The sequence below is a fragment of the Gossypium arboreum genome, chromosome 2 (genome assembly GCF_025698485.1).
Source record: "Gossypium arboreum isolate Shixiya-1 chromosome 2, ASM2569848v2, whole genome shotgun sequence".
Classification (NCBI taxonomy): Eukaryota; Viridiplantae; Streptophyta; class Magnoliopsida; order Malvales; family Malvaceae; genus Gossypium; species Gossypium arboreum.
In genome coordinates, this window is record NC_069071.1 from 68,023,326 (window position 1) to 68,045,219 (window position 21,894).

At 33.4% G+C, this 21,894-nt stretch overlaps 1 protein-coding gene across 1 annotated transcript; it reads right to left on the reverse strand.

Moving 5' to 3' along the window:
* Window positions 1-9,284: 9,284 nt before the first annotated feature.
* LOC108469084 (probable WRKY transcription factor 75) lies at window positions 9,285-10,448 on the reverse strand. The gene is made up of 2 exons (XM_017769974.2): window positions 9,892-10,448; window positions 9,285-9,658 (listed from the first exon to the last, which is right to left on the reverse strand). The coding sequence occupies exons 1-2, from the start codon at window positions 10,161-10,163 to the stop codon at window positions 9,478-9,480; spliced, it is 453 nt and encodes a 150-aa protein (XP_017625463.1). The 5' UTR covers window positions 10,164-10,448; the 3' UTR covers window positions 9,285-9,477.
* Window positions 10,449-21,894: the final 11,446 nt, after the last annotated feature.

The following is a 21,894-nucleotide window of genomic DNA, read 5'->3' on the forward strand; positions in this document are numbered from 1 at the left end:
TTACAAGTTGTCCAGTAATAGAGGTTGATTCCATTAGGCCCATAATAGGATATTACCTAAAACTAAACAACAATTTATAATGGGCCCATTAAATAGAGTTGGAATGCATAGGCTATTCCAGTAACACCCCTAACCAATATCCGTCGCCGGGACAAGGTTACAGAGCATTATTGGAACATTCAAATACATTCTACAATAATCCACGTAAGTTACTATTCATTTACCGAGATCATCCATAGCATCCCTTGATTGAGCCCTTGAGGCCCAATACGAGTATTAGAATCGAGTCGGGACTTAATCAAGACCTCTAAGAATTTTTTGCGAAATTACAAAATTTTTCCAAGGTGCAGGGCTCACACGCCCGTGTGGCCCAAGGGACACTCCCGTGTGACCCTGGGACACGCCCATGTTAGAGGCCGTGTTCGACCCTATGTAACTCTCTGACTTACACACACGGCCATGCCACACGCCCGCGTGCTAGACCGTGTGGTTAATTAATTCAATTCAAAAATAGGTGCAAGTTTCACACGGCCAAGACACACGCTCATGTACTCAATTCTGAGCATACTGTTTCTCAAAATTAAGGTGCAGGGGACACACGGCCTAAGCACATGCCCATGTTACCAGGTCGTGTGTCACACACGGTCTAGACACACGCCCATGTGTCTGCCTGTGTGGACAAAATGAAGCTATTTCTAGCTTTATTTCTCACCCAAAATTTCACCTAAGACTTGCACTTGAAACACACAACCAATACCAACCATTCCAAGCATTCAAAATAAGCAATTTCATCATTTAACATGGCATACCATTCCATGCATATGTGTTTGTAAATTTATCTTGGATTAACTTAAGCATTAACAACATTGATCACATATTCTTAACATATCTCATGTGTATATTTATCATAATAACCTACTAAGAAATACCAAAATGAACCATTACTAGCCATTCTAATGGCTAGGTTACAAAATAACATTCAAGCTACTAATGGTCAAGTTTTCCTATATGTGCCATTATACCAAGTTGTCCTTTATATGACAAGGTTAATGGGATTACTCGTCCGAGCTAAATCTGTAATAACCCAATTTTGGGCCTAGTCAGAATAGTGGTTTCGGGACCACCAATCCGAGGTTGGAGAAATTATTTTATTATTATTTTAGAGATATAGCATGTTTATATTAGTGCATGAAAAATTTGGTGAATTAATTTTAACATTTGTGAACTTAATCGTGAAAAAGGACTAAATCGCATAAAGTTCAAAAGTCTTGAATTGATAGCTAAGGGTGTTAAATTGGAATGAAACTTAAATTGGGGGTCTTTAAAAGGCAAATATACCCTTATATTTTAGCTTGGCCGGCCATGAGACAAAGAAATTAAATGGTCAAATTGTTAGGTATTTGATGACCTAATATGTGATAAAATAATACTCAAAAGCTTAGCCTTCATCTTTTTCCTCCATCCTTTCTTCTTGATCGAAAATATCAGCCATTAGAAGAGTTTTTGAAGCTTGAAATTTCAACCACTTAGTCTCTCTACAAGGAAGTGATTTTGAGGGCTTTTCTTGAATATTTTTGTATTTTTGAGATCCTTGTATCTTGAGCTTTCTAACAAATGGGCTATTTTACAAAATGGTTAAAAGTCTAGGGTTTTGCCATGATAGAAGACATGTTTTTTTCAAAAATTTTATGGAATAAAATGAATCATGGTTGTGAAATAAACAACTTTTGTGAAGAGATTTCTCATGAAAACCCTAAAAAGGACCATTTTGCATAAGTTGTAAATAGGTGATAAATGTATGAAATATTGAGAATTTTGGATTGCTTCTAGTATAAAAAGTAATCGTCTAGGCTTGGTTAGTGTGAAAATATGATAAAATCGATTTTCGAACCTAAGGGTAAAATGGTCATTTTATGAAAATCTAGGGGTAAAATGGTCATTTTGCCCAATTATGAATTTACAAGTGTCTAGAGTAATATGCTGATAAGATGAATGAATTTCTATCATTTTAGATCAAGAATTAAAAAATTCAGGCCGAGACTGGGGAAAAGCAAAGCAAGTGGACTAAGTCGAGCTAGTCGTCTACATTTTGTAATCCGAGGTAAGTTGTATGTAAATAATGCAACTATAATGTTATTATATGTGTTTGAATTGATATAGCATAAATTTCTTGTTTGTGGAAATGATTATGTATGATGAATATTGATATAGTAGAACTCCCGTTTGAACCTTAGGAAATAAATCGGATATTCATGCCATGACATTCGAGTTATTTGTGTGCTAGTGTAAGACATGTCTGGGACATGCATCGGCCACATTATGAGAGCCAGTGTAAGACCATGTCTGGGACATGACATCGGCATTAAGGTGAGAGCTAGTGTAAGACATGTCTAGGACATGCATCGGCCTCGCGATGTAAGCTAGTGTAAGACATGTCTGGGACATCCATCGACTACGAGATGTGTCAATGTAAGACCATGTCTGGGACATGGCAATGGCATGGAGATGGGAGAGTCAGTGTAAAACCATGTCTGGAACATGACATCGGCATTATACCCTATGTTTGAGGCTTAGTGAATATCCGATAGCATTTCAAATGGTTTAACAGTGAGAGTTACAGTTTAAGTTAAACGAGAAAAGTATAACTGTGAGTGGTACAGGTACCTATTTGAAATGTATGAGATGTGAGCTTAGTATATGCTATGTGAATTATATTGGATAGCAACGAGTAAGTTGTGCTTATGCCTACTTTTGTATTAAGAGCATGATGATGAATAGTAAAGTTGTTGTTATATTTATTTTCATGCAACTTAGTAAGCTTTATGCTTATCCTGTTTCTTTCCATTTTCTTATAGTGCTGCCTAATTTGCTCGTGGATCAACAGACGTCAGAGGCATCAATCACACTATCAATCAAAACATTTGGTATAATTAGTTCTTAAATTTTGATTATGGCATGTATAAGACTCTTTGATTTTGTTTTAGTGTCACTTTGTTTTGGGGCCCAATGTGTTGGCTTGCTTTAATATTTGACTCATTTTGTATAAGGCCATGAAAAATGGCTAATATTGAAAGTTATTATATGAATGCAAAGTAGTCTTTCATGAATGTGAAATTGTTGACATGATGAAATATATGGTTGTTTGGTTGTGAATTTATATTAAGTTAGATTTTGGTAAGTTGACTGTTGATAGAACGTGGTTCAGGGTGGCAAAGGGCTTGGTAGATAGCCTTATATTGTCCACACAGGTAATCACACGGGCGTGTGCCTAGACCGTGTGTGACACACGGCCAGCCCCATGGGCGTGTTGTCCAGCCATGTGTCCCCTGCACGTAAAAATTTCAATTCAGAATGCATGGTAGTAAACACACGGGCAGAGACACAGTCGTATGTCTCAGCCGTGTGAAGGACACTGCCTCTGGCCACGAGCGTGTGTCTTGGCCGTATGCCCCTTATTAGATGTCAAGGTTTTTGGACACGAGGGACACAAGCCATAGACATGGGCGTGTGTCAGGCCGTGTGAAAACCCCTGTAGGTTCGAATTTGGAATTTAATTCACACGGGCACAGGACATAGGCGTGTCCCTAGGTGCTTAGGCCGTGTGTGTTACACAGGCCATCAACACGGCCATGTCAAAGGGCCACACGGGGGTGTTGCCCTTTCACACGGGCGTGTGCCCTGTTTCAAGGTCATTTTTATTAAGTCGATTTAAGGACCCAAGTTGGTTCCGAATGGTTTCCAATGAACGTTTGATGCCTCGTAGGCCCGTGTTAAGGAGCTTAATCAAAGTTCGAAAAAAGTCTTAAATTTGATTAAGTCTTGGTGACTTAGAAATGATCGTGTGCATATGTTAAAATTTAGTAATGCCTCGTATGCCATCTCAGGGTAGGGCACGAGTGTAGGGTGTTACAAAATCCCATCTGCAACAAATGTAGGACTTTATTAGTTTTGGGAAAGCGCATATAATCATCGAAATTCAACATTCAATCGAGACTTAACCCTTTATCAACATTTCAAGCATGTATCAACTTTCCATCATAGCATACAAGTAAAGCAGATCAACATAAATCACATTTCATACAAACACAACATTAAATTAACATAATTACATGACTGATTAAGTTACAAGAACTTACCTCGACACTTGTTCCTATATAAAGTCTACTAATCCTAAACCTTCCCTTTTCCTCGATTTAACCTCGAATTTGAGTTGTCCGGATCTATATAAATAACTTAAATCATTAATGTCATACATTTTATACTCGTTGGGACTCAATTTACGTCCTAGGAAAAATTACTGTTTTGCCCTAACTTTTTCACAAATTTTGATTTTGTCCTTAGGCTCGAAAAATGAAACTTGTGCAAATTACTCCCTATTCTAAGCCTAACCAAAGCCCCATTACAAATTTTACAGCACATGTATTCATAAAATTTTAAATTTTTTCATTAAATTTTACAACTTTCTGTTTTATTCCCTAAACCATGTTTTCGTCAAAAACCACTTTATAAAAGTTGTTTATCTATCAATAATCTTTCATTTCCTACCATAAATTTCTAATTTCCAGCATATACATTCATGACACATTTTTCATACCTTGATAACTTTTCAAATTAATCCTCAAATAGAGAGATTAAATTATCCCAGTTTCAAAAAATATCAAAATTACTAAAAACGGGACAAAATAACTTATTCAAGTAGGCCTTGAAAGTTTCCCCTCTCTCTCCTAGGGTTTCCATAGAATTTTAGGTTGAAGATGATGAAAATAAGATGATATATTTTCTTTACATCTTTTAATTAATTAAGTATTTGCTATTTTTAATATAGTCCTTACCCTTTTTCTATATTTCCATGTATGAGTCATAAGAAAAATCTACATACTTTTCTTAATGGTCTAATTACCTATAAGGACCTCTAAATTTGAATTCCATAGCTATTTGATCCTTATAGCTACTAGAATTCAACTTTCGCATTTTATGCGATTTAGTCCTTCTCATAATTAGGCACTAAATCGATAAAATTTTCATATCACAATTTTCACACGACATATCTACCATGTTATAGACCATATAATAAAATAAAAATAAACCTAATTTTTGGGTTAGATTTGTTGTCCCGAATCCACTGTTTCGATTTCATTGAAAAAAATGGGTTGTTACAACTCTTCCCCTCTTTAGGGATTTTCGTCCTCTAAAATCTTACCAGTAAAATGATTCGGGTTGCACTTGAAACACACAACCAATACTAACCATTCCAAGCATTCAAAATAAACAATTTCATCATTTATCATGGCATACCATTACATGCATATGTGTTTGTAAATTTACCTTAGATTAACTTAGGCATTAACAACATTGATCACATATTCTTAACATATCACATGTGTATATTTATCATAATAACCTACTTAGAAATACCAAAATGAACCATTACTAGTCATTCCAATGGCTATGTTACAAAATAACATTATCAAGCTACTAATTGTCAAGTTGTCCTATACATGCCATTATACCAAATTGATTTCACTATATATACCCAAAATAGCTAGTTGATAGTGTGGTGATGCTCCAATGATGTTCCAACCTTCATGAGCTTCTGAGCACTATAAAATAGGTAAAAGTAAAGGGAGTAAGCATTACATGCTTAGTAAGTTCGTATAAGTGAAACTAAACTTACCAATCTTGTTTATTAAAATCTAGGCATACAATGTTATGTTTCCATCCATTTGGCTAAATTGGCTAATCACATACATTCAATGAAACATGTTAGTCACCAAAATATTCATATCAATCAAGTAACATAGGTGAGCTCATCATGCAATACTCTTTCAAGACATTATCATTTCACCTCAAAATTCTCATGCCATGTCAAGAGTTATATGTCCATTGAATCATTGAATTCTGATAGATGCTCAAGCAATACACTCGAAGTGTCCGAGTCAATAATTCAGCAATTTCTTATTCAAGGGTACCCATTAGGGCACTTAACCAAGAAACACTCTCTCGAGCCACATATTGTATAACAGGATTATTAGTCCAGACTAAATCATTTATATAACGTATGCTCAAAGAGTTCAATTAGGGTTACCAGTCCAGGTTAATCCCTAATCATAACGTATGCTTGAAAGGTATTATATCGGGATTACCCATTCGAGATAAATCCTTTATATGACAAGGTTAATGGGATTACTCGTCTGAGCTAAATCCTGTCTGTAACAAATGCAAGACCTTATTAGCTTCGGGAAAGCGCATATAATCATCAGAATTCAACATTCAATAGGGACTTAACCCTTTATCACAATTTTAAGCATGTATTAACTTTCCATCATAGCATACAAGTAAAACACATCAACAAAAATCACGTTTCATACAAACACAACATTCAATTAACATAATTACATGCCCGATTAAGTTACACGAACTTACCTCGACATTTGTTTGCGTATAAAGTCTACTAATCCGAAACCTTTCCTTTTCCTCGATCTAACATCAAATTTGAGTTGTCCGGATCTATATAAATAAATTAATCATCAATTTCATACATTTTATACTCGTTGGGACTCAATTTATGTCCTAGAAAAAATTACCATTTTGCCCCTAACTTTTCCACAAATTTTGATTTCGTCCTTAGGCTGGGAAAAAGAAACTTGTGCAAATTACTCCCTATTCCAAGCCTAACCAAAGTCCCATTAAAAATTTTACAGCACATGTATTCATAAAATTTTATAATTTTTAATTAAATTTTATAACTTTTCATTTTAGTCCCTAAATCATATTTTTATCAAAAATCACTTTGTAAAAGTTGTTTATCTATCAATAATCTTTCATTTCCTACCATAAATTTCTAATTTCCAGCATATAATTCATGACTCATTTTTCATAGCTTGATAACTTTTCAAATTAATCCCTTAAATAGAGAAATTAACTTATCTCGATTTTAAAAATATCAAAATTACTAAAAACGGGACGAGAAAACTTACTCAATTAGGCCTTGAAAGTTTCCCCTCTCTCTCTTAGGGTTTCCATAGAATTTTAGGTTGAAGATGATGAAAATAAGAAGATAATTTTCTTTTCATCTTTTAATTAATTAAGTATTTACTATTTCCAATTTAGTCCTTGCCCTTTTTTTATATTTTCATGGATGAGTCACCAAGAAAAATCTGCATACTTAATGATCTAATTACCATATAAGAACCTCTAGTTTTGAATGTCATAGCTATTTGATCCTTATAGCTACTAGAATTTAACTTTCGCATTTTATGCAATTTAGTCCTTCTTGTAATTAAGCACTAATTCGATAAAATTTTCGTATCACTATTTTCACACAACATATCTACCAAGTTACGGACCATATAATGAAATAAAAATAAACTTGATTTTTAGGTCGAATTTGTGGTCTCGAAATCACTATTCCGATTTCACTAAAAAAATGGGCTGTTACAATTCCATCCAACCAAACATGCTCTTAGGTTCTTGAATGATGATTGGAATGGACTGGGCCACCTTAGAACCCTCTGCATTAGGTCATTGTTGAGAGGAGAGTAAAAACATTCCTCCAAAAGAGCTAATGATCGGTTGAAGCTCAGCTCGACCCGAAGGCCCGCCCAAAAAAAAGGAGAGTTTGGGTAAAAAATAAGGCCCATTTAGAAAACGGGTCGGACCTTAGGTAAGGATTTTTTGGCTTGAGCCTGACTCGGCCCGAATATGTAAAAAAAAATTATTTTTTATTTTTTATTTTACTGTTTTCTTGTTTTTAACTGATTTGTTGCTTTTTTCTTTTTTACTATTTTGCTACCATTTTCACTATTATGTTGCTTTTGTTTTGTTGTTATTGTTTGAATATTGTATAACTCTTATTTTATTGTTAATTTTATTTCTATTTTAAAGACATTTGTTTGTTAAATTGCACTTATATTTGTGTTATTCAAGTATACATATTTATTTTTTAATTTATTTTCAATTTGTTAGAAAATATTTATTTTAATGTTTTATAATTTTTAATGTATTATATATATTTTAAAAATTATATAAAAATTAATAGAGACGATCCAAGTCTAAATTTTAATATTTTTATCTTGACTCATATTTGAATAAAAATTTAGGTATTTTTTAGAACCGACCTAAAATTTTAGTTGTTCTGACCCGGCGTATGTAACCTCTGGTTGGAGTGATGGCTGTGATAACTGGTCATTCCAAATTACAAAAGAATATTTAGAGGCCACACTCAATACTGCTATCTCTTTTGACTCTGGGAAAGTCGATTCTCTCTGTTAGAAGCACACAAATGATGGTTTGTTCTCGGTAGCCAATGCTTATGATTTGGCTGCTCAAAGGGAAAGGATTACAACCATGGGGATTGAGGCATGGTGGAAGTATTTTGGAAAATCAAAATTCTTCCAAAGATCAAGGTGTTTCTCTAGAAACGCATTAACTAGATTTTACCTACTGCAAATTTTTTGAATCAAAGGGGTTTTTCAGTACGTTATATTTGCCCTTTTTGCCGTTCTAGTAATGAGGAAATCACACATCTATTGATAGATCGTGGGGTTGTTAAAAATTGGTGGTCTTCTTTCACTGCTATTAACAATTATTTACCAAGTTTGGATGGCGGTTGGAAAGATTGGATCTTTTCAAACATTGAAGCCAAGAGATGGACCAAAGTTACCGTGGTTTTTAGTTTTCTCCTTCGCTGTTGGGAGCTTTGGCTGCTCAGAAATGCTGTTATTTTTAACAGCAACCCCAAACCAGGCAATGTTCGAGCTCAATGTTTAGTAGGGGCAAGCGAATTCTTTGCGATCTCCCTAGTCATCAAAGTCGTTTACCCTCCCCCAGCTGTGATGGTCAAATGGCATCCCCCTCGCTTAGGATGGACGTGTTTTGGTAACCCTGGGAGAGCCGGAGCAGGGGCGATTATTAGAGATCAATATGGAACCTGACATTCCTAAAGCTAACAACATTGAAGCTGAGTTATGGGCCTTGAGAGATGGCTTAAAATTGCTGTTGACCTCAATATTTCCCATTCAGAAATTGAAGTAGACTCTACTGCTATCATCTCTCTTGTTACAAATGATGCTATTACAAATAACCTGCTTGGTATACTAAAGGCAAAGTTAGGAAGCAGCCATGGCAGTATATTGAATACTGATCTTGTTGCTGTTTTTGTCGAGCCACCTGAAGCTGTTGTGTCTTTTTTGTAATGAAAGAGGCTTTCGGTTCTCCCATTTTAAGAACAATTATGTAATACACTGTCATGTTCCTTTTATTTACCAAAAGAAAAACTAAATAAATTCTATGTGAAACCAAAATAACTACATGAATGAATATACATAGTAATGATTCTAATTACTTACTATATTTAGCTCCAAAATCTCAATACAATTTGAGATAATAACCAAAACAAGGTTTTTTTTTTCATTATGCATATCAGAATTGAACTAAAATACATAATTTTCTACATAATTAATTATAAACCGTGTTAATTTAAAAGGAAGTAGTGTAGATCTGCATCTGGCTTAAGATATGCTCAAAGTTGTCATTAGAATTTTGAATGGGATGGGAATGCATGCCTTCATAAGTTGTCACCACCATTCCTTCATCTTTTGTTAACCTTTGAATTTGTTTTTTCACATTGCATCCTTGATGCGTACATCGATAATAACTTCTGCAAATCCATAATACAGTCAGTTTCTCATCTTTTGTAATATTATTTTATTATAAAAGTTACAAATATTTTTTATTTTTTATTTTTATAATTTATTTTGAATCTATAGCAACAACATCAGTAAAATATACAATAATCTAAAGATAAATTAAGAAGCAAAGATTAATATTTTATCATGGCAGGAATAAAATTAAAACTATCATCTAAAGATAAGCTAGAATGTTGAAAAATACCTAGGGAATTTGTTGTTCTTGACAGCTTTCTGGCCATATTTTCTCCATCTATAGCCATCATCAAGTATATCAACTTTGCTTCTAGTTTGGAAAGCATATCTTGGCTTTCTTATCTTTTTACGGTCTCCTTTCTTCTTCTGGGTCCCAAGCAACCCAGCAAAGGTTTTGTTCTCAGCCCCACCCTCCATCTCTTCCATCAATCCCTTCCCACTTTGAAATTCACCATAACCAAGCAAGGATGAAGTTGTCAAAAATCCCTGAAAATTTTCCATCAAAGATCCACCTAGACAAAACAAAAGAGAGGATGATATGATATGATATGATTCACTAATTACTAACTACAAGTATATTTAAAGAAGAAGAGTGAAAAAAATGGTCCTAAAAGAAAGTTTAAAATAGGAAGGCGGCTTGATGACTAGCTAGCTATCTATAGCAGTCATTCCTCTTTTCATATGGTTTCGTAAAGGGCACGTATATATAATTGAAAGATCACTAAAGAAGCTGGCGATAGGCAAACCTTGTTACTTGGTTTCATTTTTATAAAGCATTTAAGATAGATATTTCCAGATTTATATTTAATTTTAATCTATGATGAAAATATTGGACGGCTTCTTTGTTTAAAACCCAATAGTCACTTACTAAATTTATTCCAATAAATATTTAAAAAAAAAAAGAAGAAGAAGAAGAAGAAGTAGTCATTCATGTCGGATAATAATAAATGTATGTATTTTTTAAAATATAAAAATACCAACAGCTTAAAATATAATAAATATCTTAATTGGCTTCGATTTCGTACGTGGCACTGAAAATGGTTTATTGTTAATAGGTAATTTACATTCAAAGAAACAATATTTACAGTCAAAGATTTTACTGGTCAGCATATGCATTCCTCGTATGGAATTAATATATCATAATCTCACAGGGCTACAACTAAACCCTGCCCCTCACTCTAGATTTTGCCTTCTTGGATTCCTGAAATATTAAAAGTATTAAATTAAAAGAAATTAGATTTGTTTTAAATATAGTTTAATGTCTCAAGCTCTTTCCAATCACTTTTTTTTGTAATATATTATATTATACTATTTTTATACATTATAATATAAAACTTAAATGGGTAATTTATAATAGATTAGATTAACTATTTACAAATATAAGTAATTTTAAAAATGATTTTAGGCACATATTTCAAGTCATGTTGGGCTATATTTAGACAAGTATATAGTTTGTAATATCAAGTTAAAGCTTGACTTAAACCCGATCATGAACACCACTATGACATACCCATGGATATATTTATAAAAAAATTATATAAAATTGGATATAACTTTAATTGAAATAGTAAAGTTGACAAAAAATTGATAACATCGTGTGTTGTGTAATTTTTTTAGATTTTATATAAAAAAATATTCTTCAGATAATATTTATTGGTTTATAAAATTAATAATATTTTGGTAATTTTAGAATTGATATATAACTCGACTATATGAATTTTATATATCTAAATGTATAGGAAGTTTTAGATGGGAGAAGAAGAGAAAAGTAATATATTGAAATAAAGGTGAATAAAATTAATAATAAATATTAAAGGGAGAGTGGGAAAGAAAAATAACTCAACTTCCGACCAATGGGAGGAATAACTCCTCATAGGTTGCAAAATATATTACTATTGTGATGATTAACAAATTTGATAACTTCTAATCCAGATTGATCCAATGTATGCACAAAGTTTGAAATGATGCAACTAACTATTGCTAGTCTCCGCGTAAAACTCCCTACCCAAATAACTTAAAACACAAGTTTATCAAAAAAAAAAAAAGAAATGTGTGCTTGTTTGAATATTAGATATGGAGTTATATAATATTAAAATAATCTATACATAAAATATAAATTATTTGTAAAATTAATAAAATAAAATTTAATATAATGATATATAAAAATAAACTAATTGAAATAATTAATATAAATAAATATAAAAATACTTAAATCTCAACTTTTACGTTGGAGTGAAAAACACTTTTTAACCTAAAAAAAAAATCAAATATTTTTTCTTGCAATTTTCCTGAAGATTTTATGTGATACAAGTTATGGCGATTGGTGGGGTCAATAAAAGATTCAAACCTTTTGGTTTGAACTATCAAAGTTTTCCAAAGAGAGAATGAAAGGATTTAGACTTTAGTGTAAGAATTCTACTGTTTTGAACAGTGCGAAATGTATTTCTCTAAATTACCATGGAAGTCATGAAAGTACTAAAACATGTGGGTTGATTTTAATTTTTTGGCTAGGTCAGTGTGGTGGACCTCCCCCCATTTTACCTCCAAATATTAAGCTTTCATCCAGTTTCGTGGAGTGTTGTTTATAGCTGTTGTATGGTAAAGAATTAATATTTAGAATTTAAGTTGGTTTATTAAAAATAAAATACGAAAATGTTGTATTTATTTTTGTAGTAAATTGATAGACTGGTTTTCCTTTGTTTTGAATACAAAACAGGATTTAGAGATGGATTTGACTGCCCAGGTTGTAGCTAATTTCAATTGAGAAATAGGTTCAAATTTTATATTTATTCAAAATGTACTTAGTTAGAGATTAAGAAAAATGTTTAATTTTTAATTAAAACTATTATTCAAAGAAACTCTATAGATTATATTAGGATCATTAAAAGTTTAAAATTTGTACATCCATTACATGAATGGAATTTTATATATTTTAAAAGATTTTTAATTAACATCATTAAGATAAATCTTGTCGATTATATTTTAACTTAATTAAATTTGGTGTTAAATAATTAAATAAAAATTAATCAACAATATTAGTAAAGTAAGATTTAGAACTTATGGTTTGCATGTTAAATTTAAGATTTAGAGTTTATTATTTAGGATAATGATCACATCTAGGGTTTTATAATTTATGATTTATGGTTTAAAATTAAAGATTTAAATCAGAGTGTGAATTTTAAGATTCAACGTTAGGGTTTCGTATTTAAGGTTTACGATTAAAAATCAGGTTTACAATTTTGTAGTTTAGTGTTCATGAAATTGGTCTAACACCATCTACCCATTACTATAATGATAAACTGTAATATCCATTTATCAACTACCTCAAGCTTGTACCTTTGATCATATAATAATACCCTTTGATTTTCCATAAGATGGACAGGAAACCATAATCAGAATTAGGTCATACCTCATCGACCCAATGTGAGGTAACATATTCTAACTTAGACTCTTGGATTAACACCATTTCAACTTGATGCATCAGAATGATTTTCTTCAAGATTCCCAACTTTAACACCTTGCCTACCTACCAATAGTCTATGTTAGAATCACATGACCATGATCTTCAATTTAGGCTTCAATTGTCAATACCTCCTCTTGAGTCTCTCTTGACATCCAAGATGCAAACTAAATCTTTAGTTACTATGTTCACGTCTCTTTCAATTTGTAGTCCCAATAATTTCTTAAACCGTAATGTCTCTTTGGCCTCCCTTAGTATAGCTTTCTTCTGGTTTTTGAAGTTTAAGTCCAAGAGAGAAGCATTAGCAACCAAGTACTCTTTATTTTTCTTCTACTTAACTTACCCATGCTCTCTTTAGATTTATAACCTTTATGAGTCTTCTTTCCCTTTTACTTCGACCAAGGCTTCGCTTCATCTAACTCTTCCAACGACTTTACCTTTTTTATTCTACCATCCATATCTAATATCTCATAATCAATATTAAGGTAAGGGATCTCCTGAAGCTCTAACTTTACCATTGGCTTCTCCTCTTCACTCTTACTTTGCAACTCATGATTTTTAGTAACATGGCTCCCCTGCTCCCCCTTCTATTATTTTTCCTAGATGGTATCTTACAATAGGCCCAAGCCCACTTTAATCTCCAACTTTCCATTACTCAAATTCAAGCTTACCATGTCTTCCACTCCCCCTAGCCTCTTGAGAAATTCCCAAACGCTTTGAAACTTGGGCTCCACCATGAATAATCAACCCACTTTAATCTAATTCTAATTCTTTTTCCCTAGTATTATATTATCGGTTAAATTTTTAGGCCAACTGTCAAATTTGTAATATTCCATACCCGGTCCAGTTGTCGAACCCGAGCTATAGAATGCCACATTAACCACCTAAATGACTCTTCATTAACACATAACCTAACCTCCAACACACCACAAGTCAAAAATAAATCATATGTAAATATAAGGAAAGACAAGTTTGCAAACTCACATCGCTTGCTTTATGATATGCAGCAGAAATATTTTGCGAACCTACTTTGCATACAAAAACTAAGCTTACTCTTTACCTGAAGTAATAAATATTTGAAGAAAGGAATTAAGAACTTGCAAACCCTAAATTTTGCAAATCAAAATACCTCGCGGAGCATAATAGTTATATACCTCGCGGAGCATAATAGTTCTAACATAGAGGTTCACACCCCTGTTAGCTTGCACAATCTAAGACCTTTATGGGGTAAGTTTGTATAACTTAGTAGGTCTTACGAACTACTCCCTAGTGTTTAGATATTGTGAACACAGTCTACAGAGTTCATCGTATATCAAAAAGTTATTAAGGGTTTGCAGATACCAGTTCGCCAAATGCTAGGGTTCGCATTTTGTACAGTTCAATACCCTATTACCTCGCAGTAATTTTGGAGAACTCTGCATAGTTTGTCAGTTTTGAATATTCCATGTTATTACTTATGGTGAACAAAATGTTTAAAGTTTAGTTACTCAATTATGAACTTGAAAACTAAGAAAACATCAATCAAACTTGGACTAAATTTATATACTTAAATATTCCATGTTATTACTTATGGTGAACAAAATGTTTAAAGATTGCAAATAAATACATAAAGTATAGCATAGAAAAGAATAAAAATAACTAAGTTTTAAAACAATCGACGAAGATAACAAAATTTTTTTCTAAGCCTACATAGGATTTCCATATTACCTTTAATCCAAAGTTCTCTTGTACTATTTTTACAGTACATATGCTTCGTTTGGATCACTCACCTCATTGTTGCACACCTTACAATTTAGCTATCTGCGGTGAATAGAAAGGAGTGGGTGAGTTCTTGCGAACTCAATGAATATACAGGAAAAAATAACCATATAACATCCACAAAACATAAGTTAAACAAAAGCTTTAGCAAAGTTACAAAACTTGCAAAAATAGTTCACCATTCTTACACGAAGTCTGGTTCTCAAATACCAACTATCAGATAGCTTAAAAATAGTAAAACATGTTATTTCAGAAAATATAAACTTATTTTCTTGTTGGATAAGTGGATTTTTATAATGCCTCAGAATAACTCAATGAGTCTTAACTTGTCCCATAAGTGTAACATAAAGCTAAACACTCTCCAACACACCAACATGTCCCAGTGAATGGAGCTTAGCTCGACATTCCCTTATCTCTCTAACCTGTCCCAAGGCCTCTCACCCAAATCACAAAACATAAAGGTGAGTACTCACAATCCTATGACATGCCATTATATTCAACTATTGAGAAGTTTTATCATCAAAACAATTATTTAAAAAACAGAGCTCGCCAAATCAAGAAGAACTCGTTGAGCACTGTTTATATTGAGCTTGGAAATAAGAGCTCGTATGTCATTTTTCATAAAAACACATATACAACACTTTCATAAAATAGAGTTTAGAAAAGATTTACTCACGGAACTTAGGATAAAACCCTAAACTCCTGATTAGCATTATAGTTTCCACATATATGTGGCGATCCCTGAACACTCACCAATTTACTAAAAACCTCTAGACAAGCTTTGTTTTTCCCTTGTCTTTTCTTGTAGATAGTTCTATCAAGTTCTCAATTTTACAAATATATACAAGTCACTAACAGACAAAACACATAAAAAATCATACACAAACACAAGCGACCCTAGGTCCGCACATGCTAGTCTTTTGGCGAACCTAGTCCCCTTTTTTGCGAATTTTTCTAAACATAATATAGGAATAGATTTTTACCTTAGGTCCTACGAGCTAAGGTCTGGGTTCTTTGAACTTGATAGCAGAACAATCAACGAAGAATTTGAGAGAGTTTTGTTGTTTAACAAAATATGAAATTTCTAATGGAAATTGCTTAATTTATAGGCACTTAGTGTTTTTGTGTTCTTAAGATACCCTAGTTACAGTATAAGTAGGAAATAGTTATGTGTGTGAATGGTGTTATGAAGAGAAAAGTAAGTTGGCTTCCTAATTTTGGTATAATTACCCTTTGAATACTCCTACTTTTGACTTTTGGCCCAAAACAAAGATAACAGCTCGCCTGTCCTACTGCCGATCATAGTTCGTTGAATCCACTAGCGAACACTAGCTTGTCAGATCGAATATCAAACACTAGCTCGCTAGACCTACTGGTATACACTATCTCGCCAGACTTCCTGGCCAGACCTACTGGCGTATACCATCTTGCCAGAACCTATTGGCGTATACTAGCTTGCCAAGCTTTCTGGCGAACTCCAGCTCGCCAAACCTACTGGCGATCACAATTCATCGAGCTCAAACTTTTGCACCCTATTATCGGATGTTACAAATTTTACATTGCCTATTTATCACTTCAATTATAGCATCCCGTACTCGATCCGATCACTGGATTCCAGAGGTGAAATGACACATTCGCTGTCAAAGTAACTACAAACTCAATTCAACATCCAAAAGAATAAGTATATGAACAAAATAAGTTTAATCATGCAATTAATAAAGTAAATGAGTTTTAAAATGTAACATCCTATACCCGTAACCCACGCCGGGTCGGAGTACGAGGCATTACCTAACTTTATCTCATGCATACAAACAGTCTCAAGTCACCGAGACTTGGTCCAAATTAAAACTTTTTCAATTTCTACTTTAAACTTCTTATTATGGGCCTACGGGCCCCAAATCGACCATTAAAAACTATCCGGAACCATTCTGGGTCCTTAAACCAACCTTAATAAATTTGCCTTAAAATAGAACACACGCCTGTGTGGAAGGGTAACACACCCGTGTGACCATTTCGACATGGTCGTGCTGGTGGTCCGTGTGGTTCACACGGCCTAAGCACCCTAGGACACGCCCGTGTCCTACACCCGTGTGGAATTAAATTCTAATTCACACCTACAGGGGTTTTTACACGGCCATACACACGCCGGTGTTAATGTCCCGTGTCCCTCACACGGCCACGACACGCCCGTGTCTTAACCCGTGTGCAAAAACCTGGGTAGTCTGTTTCTGACGTCAGTATTCCTAAATTGTCACAAGGCAAAGGCATACGCCCGTGTACTAGGCCGTGTCCTCCACACGGTTGAGACACATGGCCGTGTCTCTGCCCATGGCATACTGACTTGAAATTTTTTTAAGTACAAGGGTCACACGGTTGGACCATAAGCCCATAGGGCTGACCGTGTGTCACACACGGCCTAGACACACGCCCGTGTGTCTACCCCTGTGGGCAATATAAAGCTATTTACCAAACCTTATTACCACCCTTGCATACCTATTTTCACGCAAATACCAGCCAATACCAAAACAAGCATAATTTCCAAAATCAAATCAGCCACAATAGACATTCATTCAACCATGTAGATGCAAATTTTATAAACTCAAAATAAATATTAGCCATCGTTCATGGCTTAATACTAAGTGTGGGATCTATCCCAAGCCAACACATTTGGCCAAATCTCCAAGACTCAAAATAATAAGTTCTAATCCTATACATGCCATATTCAAAAATATAAATCCAACTATACCGAATGTTTCGGCTGATAGTGTGATCGATATCTCTGACTTCCGGTGATCCTTGAGCTAGTTAGGCGGCACTGAAAGAAATAGAAAAGAAAGGGAGTAAACATAAAGCTTAGGAAGTTGCATATAAATAAATATAAAAAATAAGTATACAATTTACTAACAACTTATGATACCAAAGTGGGCATAAGCATGACTTACTCTTTACTTCATACAAATCACATAGCATATACAATGAGTTCACATATTATACATATGTATCACTTAGGTACCTGTAATATTGACAATACGGTTATACTTTTCTCATTAACTTAAATTTATAACTCTCATCGTTGAACCATTCGGAACACTATCGGATATTCCATAGGCCTCAATCATAAGTAAAGTGCCACCATGTCCCAGACATGGTCTTACACTGGCTATCATCTTCGAGGCCGATGCCATGTCCCAGACATGGTCTTACACTAGCTCTGATATAACCGTGCCGATGCCATGTCCCAAACATGGTCTTACACTAACACATCTCGTAGCCGATGCATGTGCTAGACATGTCTTATACTGGCTTACGTCTCTAGGCTGATGCATGTCCCAGACATGTCTTACACTAGCACTTGTCTCAATGTCGATGCCATGTCCCAGACATGGTCTTACACTGGCTCTCATAATGTGGCTGATGCATGTCCCAGACATGTCTTACACTAGCTTACACAAATGACCCAAGTGATATGGCATGAATATCCGATTTACTTCCTAAGGTCCCAACGGGAATTCTACTATCTCAATGATCATTACACATTCTCAATCTCAAAATCAAGCAATTCATGCCATATATATTCAATGAAAATTTAAATACGGATAGTAGCAATGTAGTTATATTATTTACATACAACTTACCTCGGATTTCAAAATGTAGCGACTATACAGTTTAGTCGATTTGCTTGACTTTCCCCAGTCTTGGTTCGAATTTGACAATTCTTGATCTATATTAGCAAAATAAACTCGTTTAGTCACTAATTACAATTAGGCAATTGAAAATTCACATTTTTGGTAAAATGACCATTTTGCCCCTAGACTTTAGTAAAATGACCATTTTACCCATATGCCCGAAAATCGATTTTTATCAAATTTCTTAAGCTTATCTGAACTCTTTTTACTCTTATAGAAACCTAAAATTCCCACTATTTTACACACCTATCACTTATTTTGCAACTTATGCAAAATAGTCCCTTTAGGTGTTTTCATGCTAACACCTTTCACAAAAGTTGTTTATAAGACAACCAAGACTCATTTTCTTCCATAAAAACTCAACAAACAACACAAATTATTTCATGGAAAAACCCTAAACTCTTGATCATTTTTCAAGATAGCACCCTCATTTGAAAACTCATGCTTCAAGAGTCTCAAAAGTACAAAAATATTTTAGAAAAGCCATTAGGATCACTTACTTGTGAGTTCTTCAAGTTGTTGAAAATTTTTGAAGCTTAAAACCCCAAAAATGGCTGATATTTTCAGCTAAGAAGAAATGGGAAATAGGGTGATATCATTTCCTTTTTCTATTTTCTATTTTAGTTAAAATTAGTCACCTAATCCCACTAAAAATTGAAATTTTTTACCACGCATGTCTCCTATGGCCGGCCACCCTATTTCTAGGGGTCTAATTTCCCTTTAAAGGCCCTCAATTTAGGTTATCTAGCTATTTAACACATTTAGCTATCAATTTAGGACTTTTACACTTTATGCGATTTAGTCCTTTTTCATAATCAGGCTCACAAACGTCAAAATTAACTCACCAAATTTTTCATATACTAATATAAACATGCTATGACTCCAAAATAATAATAAAATAATTTATCCAACTTCAAATTTGTGGTCTAAAGACCACTATTCTGACTAGTCCCTAAAACGGGCTGTTACTTAAAACTTCTAAAAAACATTATTAATTCCAACCCAAGTTCTAAGTAAGCTGACGAAAGCTCTCGAAAATCACCAATAATAAATGAGGGACAAAAACGCAAAAATGTTTAAAACAGAGATTGTGTTTCCATACTAATGGATGGATGTCGCGACACTTAGGACAGATAACTTCTGGTGTCGCGACTTTACCAAGGAATTCACGACTTCAGCAAGGGAATGTCATGACCTTGGGGACAATTTACTCAAGAGTACCCCATTTCTTACAAGATTAGAAAATACCAATCCTATTTAGTCAAAATAACCTAAACACCACCTTAATTAAAACCATAACTTATAAGACTCAATAATCACATTAAAAACATCGAACATACTTATTTCAACACATACATTCACCCTAATTACTTATATATTTGGATAGTAATAAACTTTCCCACCAACAATATAAATTGACAAGTAATAAACCAATCACCCAACCAACTAATTACCACTTTTCGACTTCATACCATAGCATGTAAACCTAAGCACAAGAGAATTTAAAGGATTATAATATAAAAGTATTTGATCAACAACATAACAAAGAACTAGGCATTTTATAATTCCATCATAACAAGATTAAGTTTAACATTTATATACATGAGTTTGTTCATTACTTAAAAAAGACATCTGTGTACATGCCACAATATTTGGTACAAAAATAGGCATACTTTTGTCGCCTTATGGATAGTGTGGTATCCACTCCAAGCAGACTTTGAGAATCCAAGAGCTAAGGATTTACACGTAAAGAAACAATGACATGTATGCATTCAATGCTTAGTAAGTTTAAATACAATTCGTTTTACTTACTTTGATCATAGTTAAGCATATTAAATGCCAAATGAACTAAGCACAATCTAGCTAAGGACAACACATAACATTGCAAGGCAAGGAAGGCATAGGTAAGCATATATATATTCAAATGTAAAATATCATAACCATAATCAAAAGCATCAAGGAACCAGACCATTTTTTAAGTGAGCATATAATTCATAACTCCTTCTAATAACTTACCCATCTATACCACAATAATTATATTTACAGAACTTCATAACATGACATGTCAAGTTTATTTTTCATTACTTGATCTCAAGTTAACATTTTGCCCAAACCTTAGTAAAAACAGACTCAAACATGTAGGTGAACTACACTACACCAAGATAGCTAAAAAAGACATGAACTACAGCACACCAAAGATCTCGCATGCAAAGCTTGTAGGCAACAAATGCATAAACATATACAAACACATCCCTTTACCACACCAAGGTCTTCGTAGAGACAACATATATATTTGATGATCTGTATTACCATCAGAACCCGTAAAGAAATGTACATACGATCCTATTAGTATGCCAATTGTATCTTAGACTTTCTACCAAGTTTACATAGGCATTTACCATTTATGAACATATATAAGTTTTGTCAATTACATGTCTCATTCCATAATTCATATCTTACAAGCCATAGCTTAAAACAAAACACATATATCTTATGTAAATCATAAGAAAATCATTAAACACTTCTTTTGGCTCATTTCAATAAGCACATTACTTTGCATATAGACATGATTTCCATTTCACTAATCAAATGAGATTAATCCCACTTATTCGCCAACTTATTTTCATTCATTAGTGTCTTCTTCCCAAGAATGTTAAGTTCATTGAATATTAAACAAGTTATATAGTTAGTAACATTATAAACATAATGATACATACAAACACACAACGCTAATAAGAAAGGATAGTGAGTTGCATGAGAACTTACCTCTCAAGACACAAGATGAGTAGATTTCTTTCAAGGCTTAATCAACAACTTTATCCTTTCCTTTGCTTGCTCCTACATCTTCCAATACTTTGTTTAATAATTCATACAAATCTATAATCAATATCATGAATTTAGCAACTAATGGTCACTTAATGATCATCCAAACAAATGATAAAGTCATGGAATGCAAAGTCTCCTAATAATCCTTCAGTCCCTGACATTTGAAATTCATATATCTTCCAATTCTCCCAATAAAATTGAAATTTGATTCCATATTATTTTTTCTCTAGAAACCTCAAACTATCATTGTATACTAATTAATTCTATAATTTTCATCTCTTACAATTAGGTCCCTAAAGAATCCATCAAAAGTTTCTTAACAATTACTTAAATTAACTTAATCATAACTTCACCCACTACATTACTAACATAATTTTCATCTAACCTAAACTTAACCAACTAAGTAATTCATAATTTTAACTTAATCCTTCTACTCTCTTCAATGGTAACTTGAATTAACTTTAATAATTGAACAATCTAGCTTATGGGTCAACTTTACTAA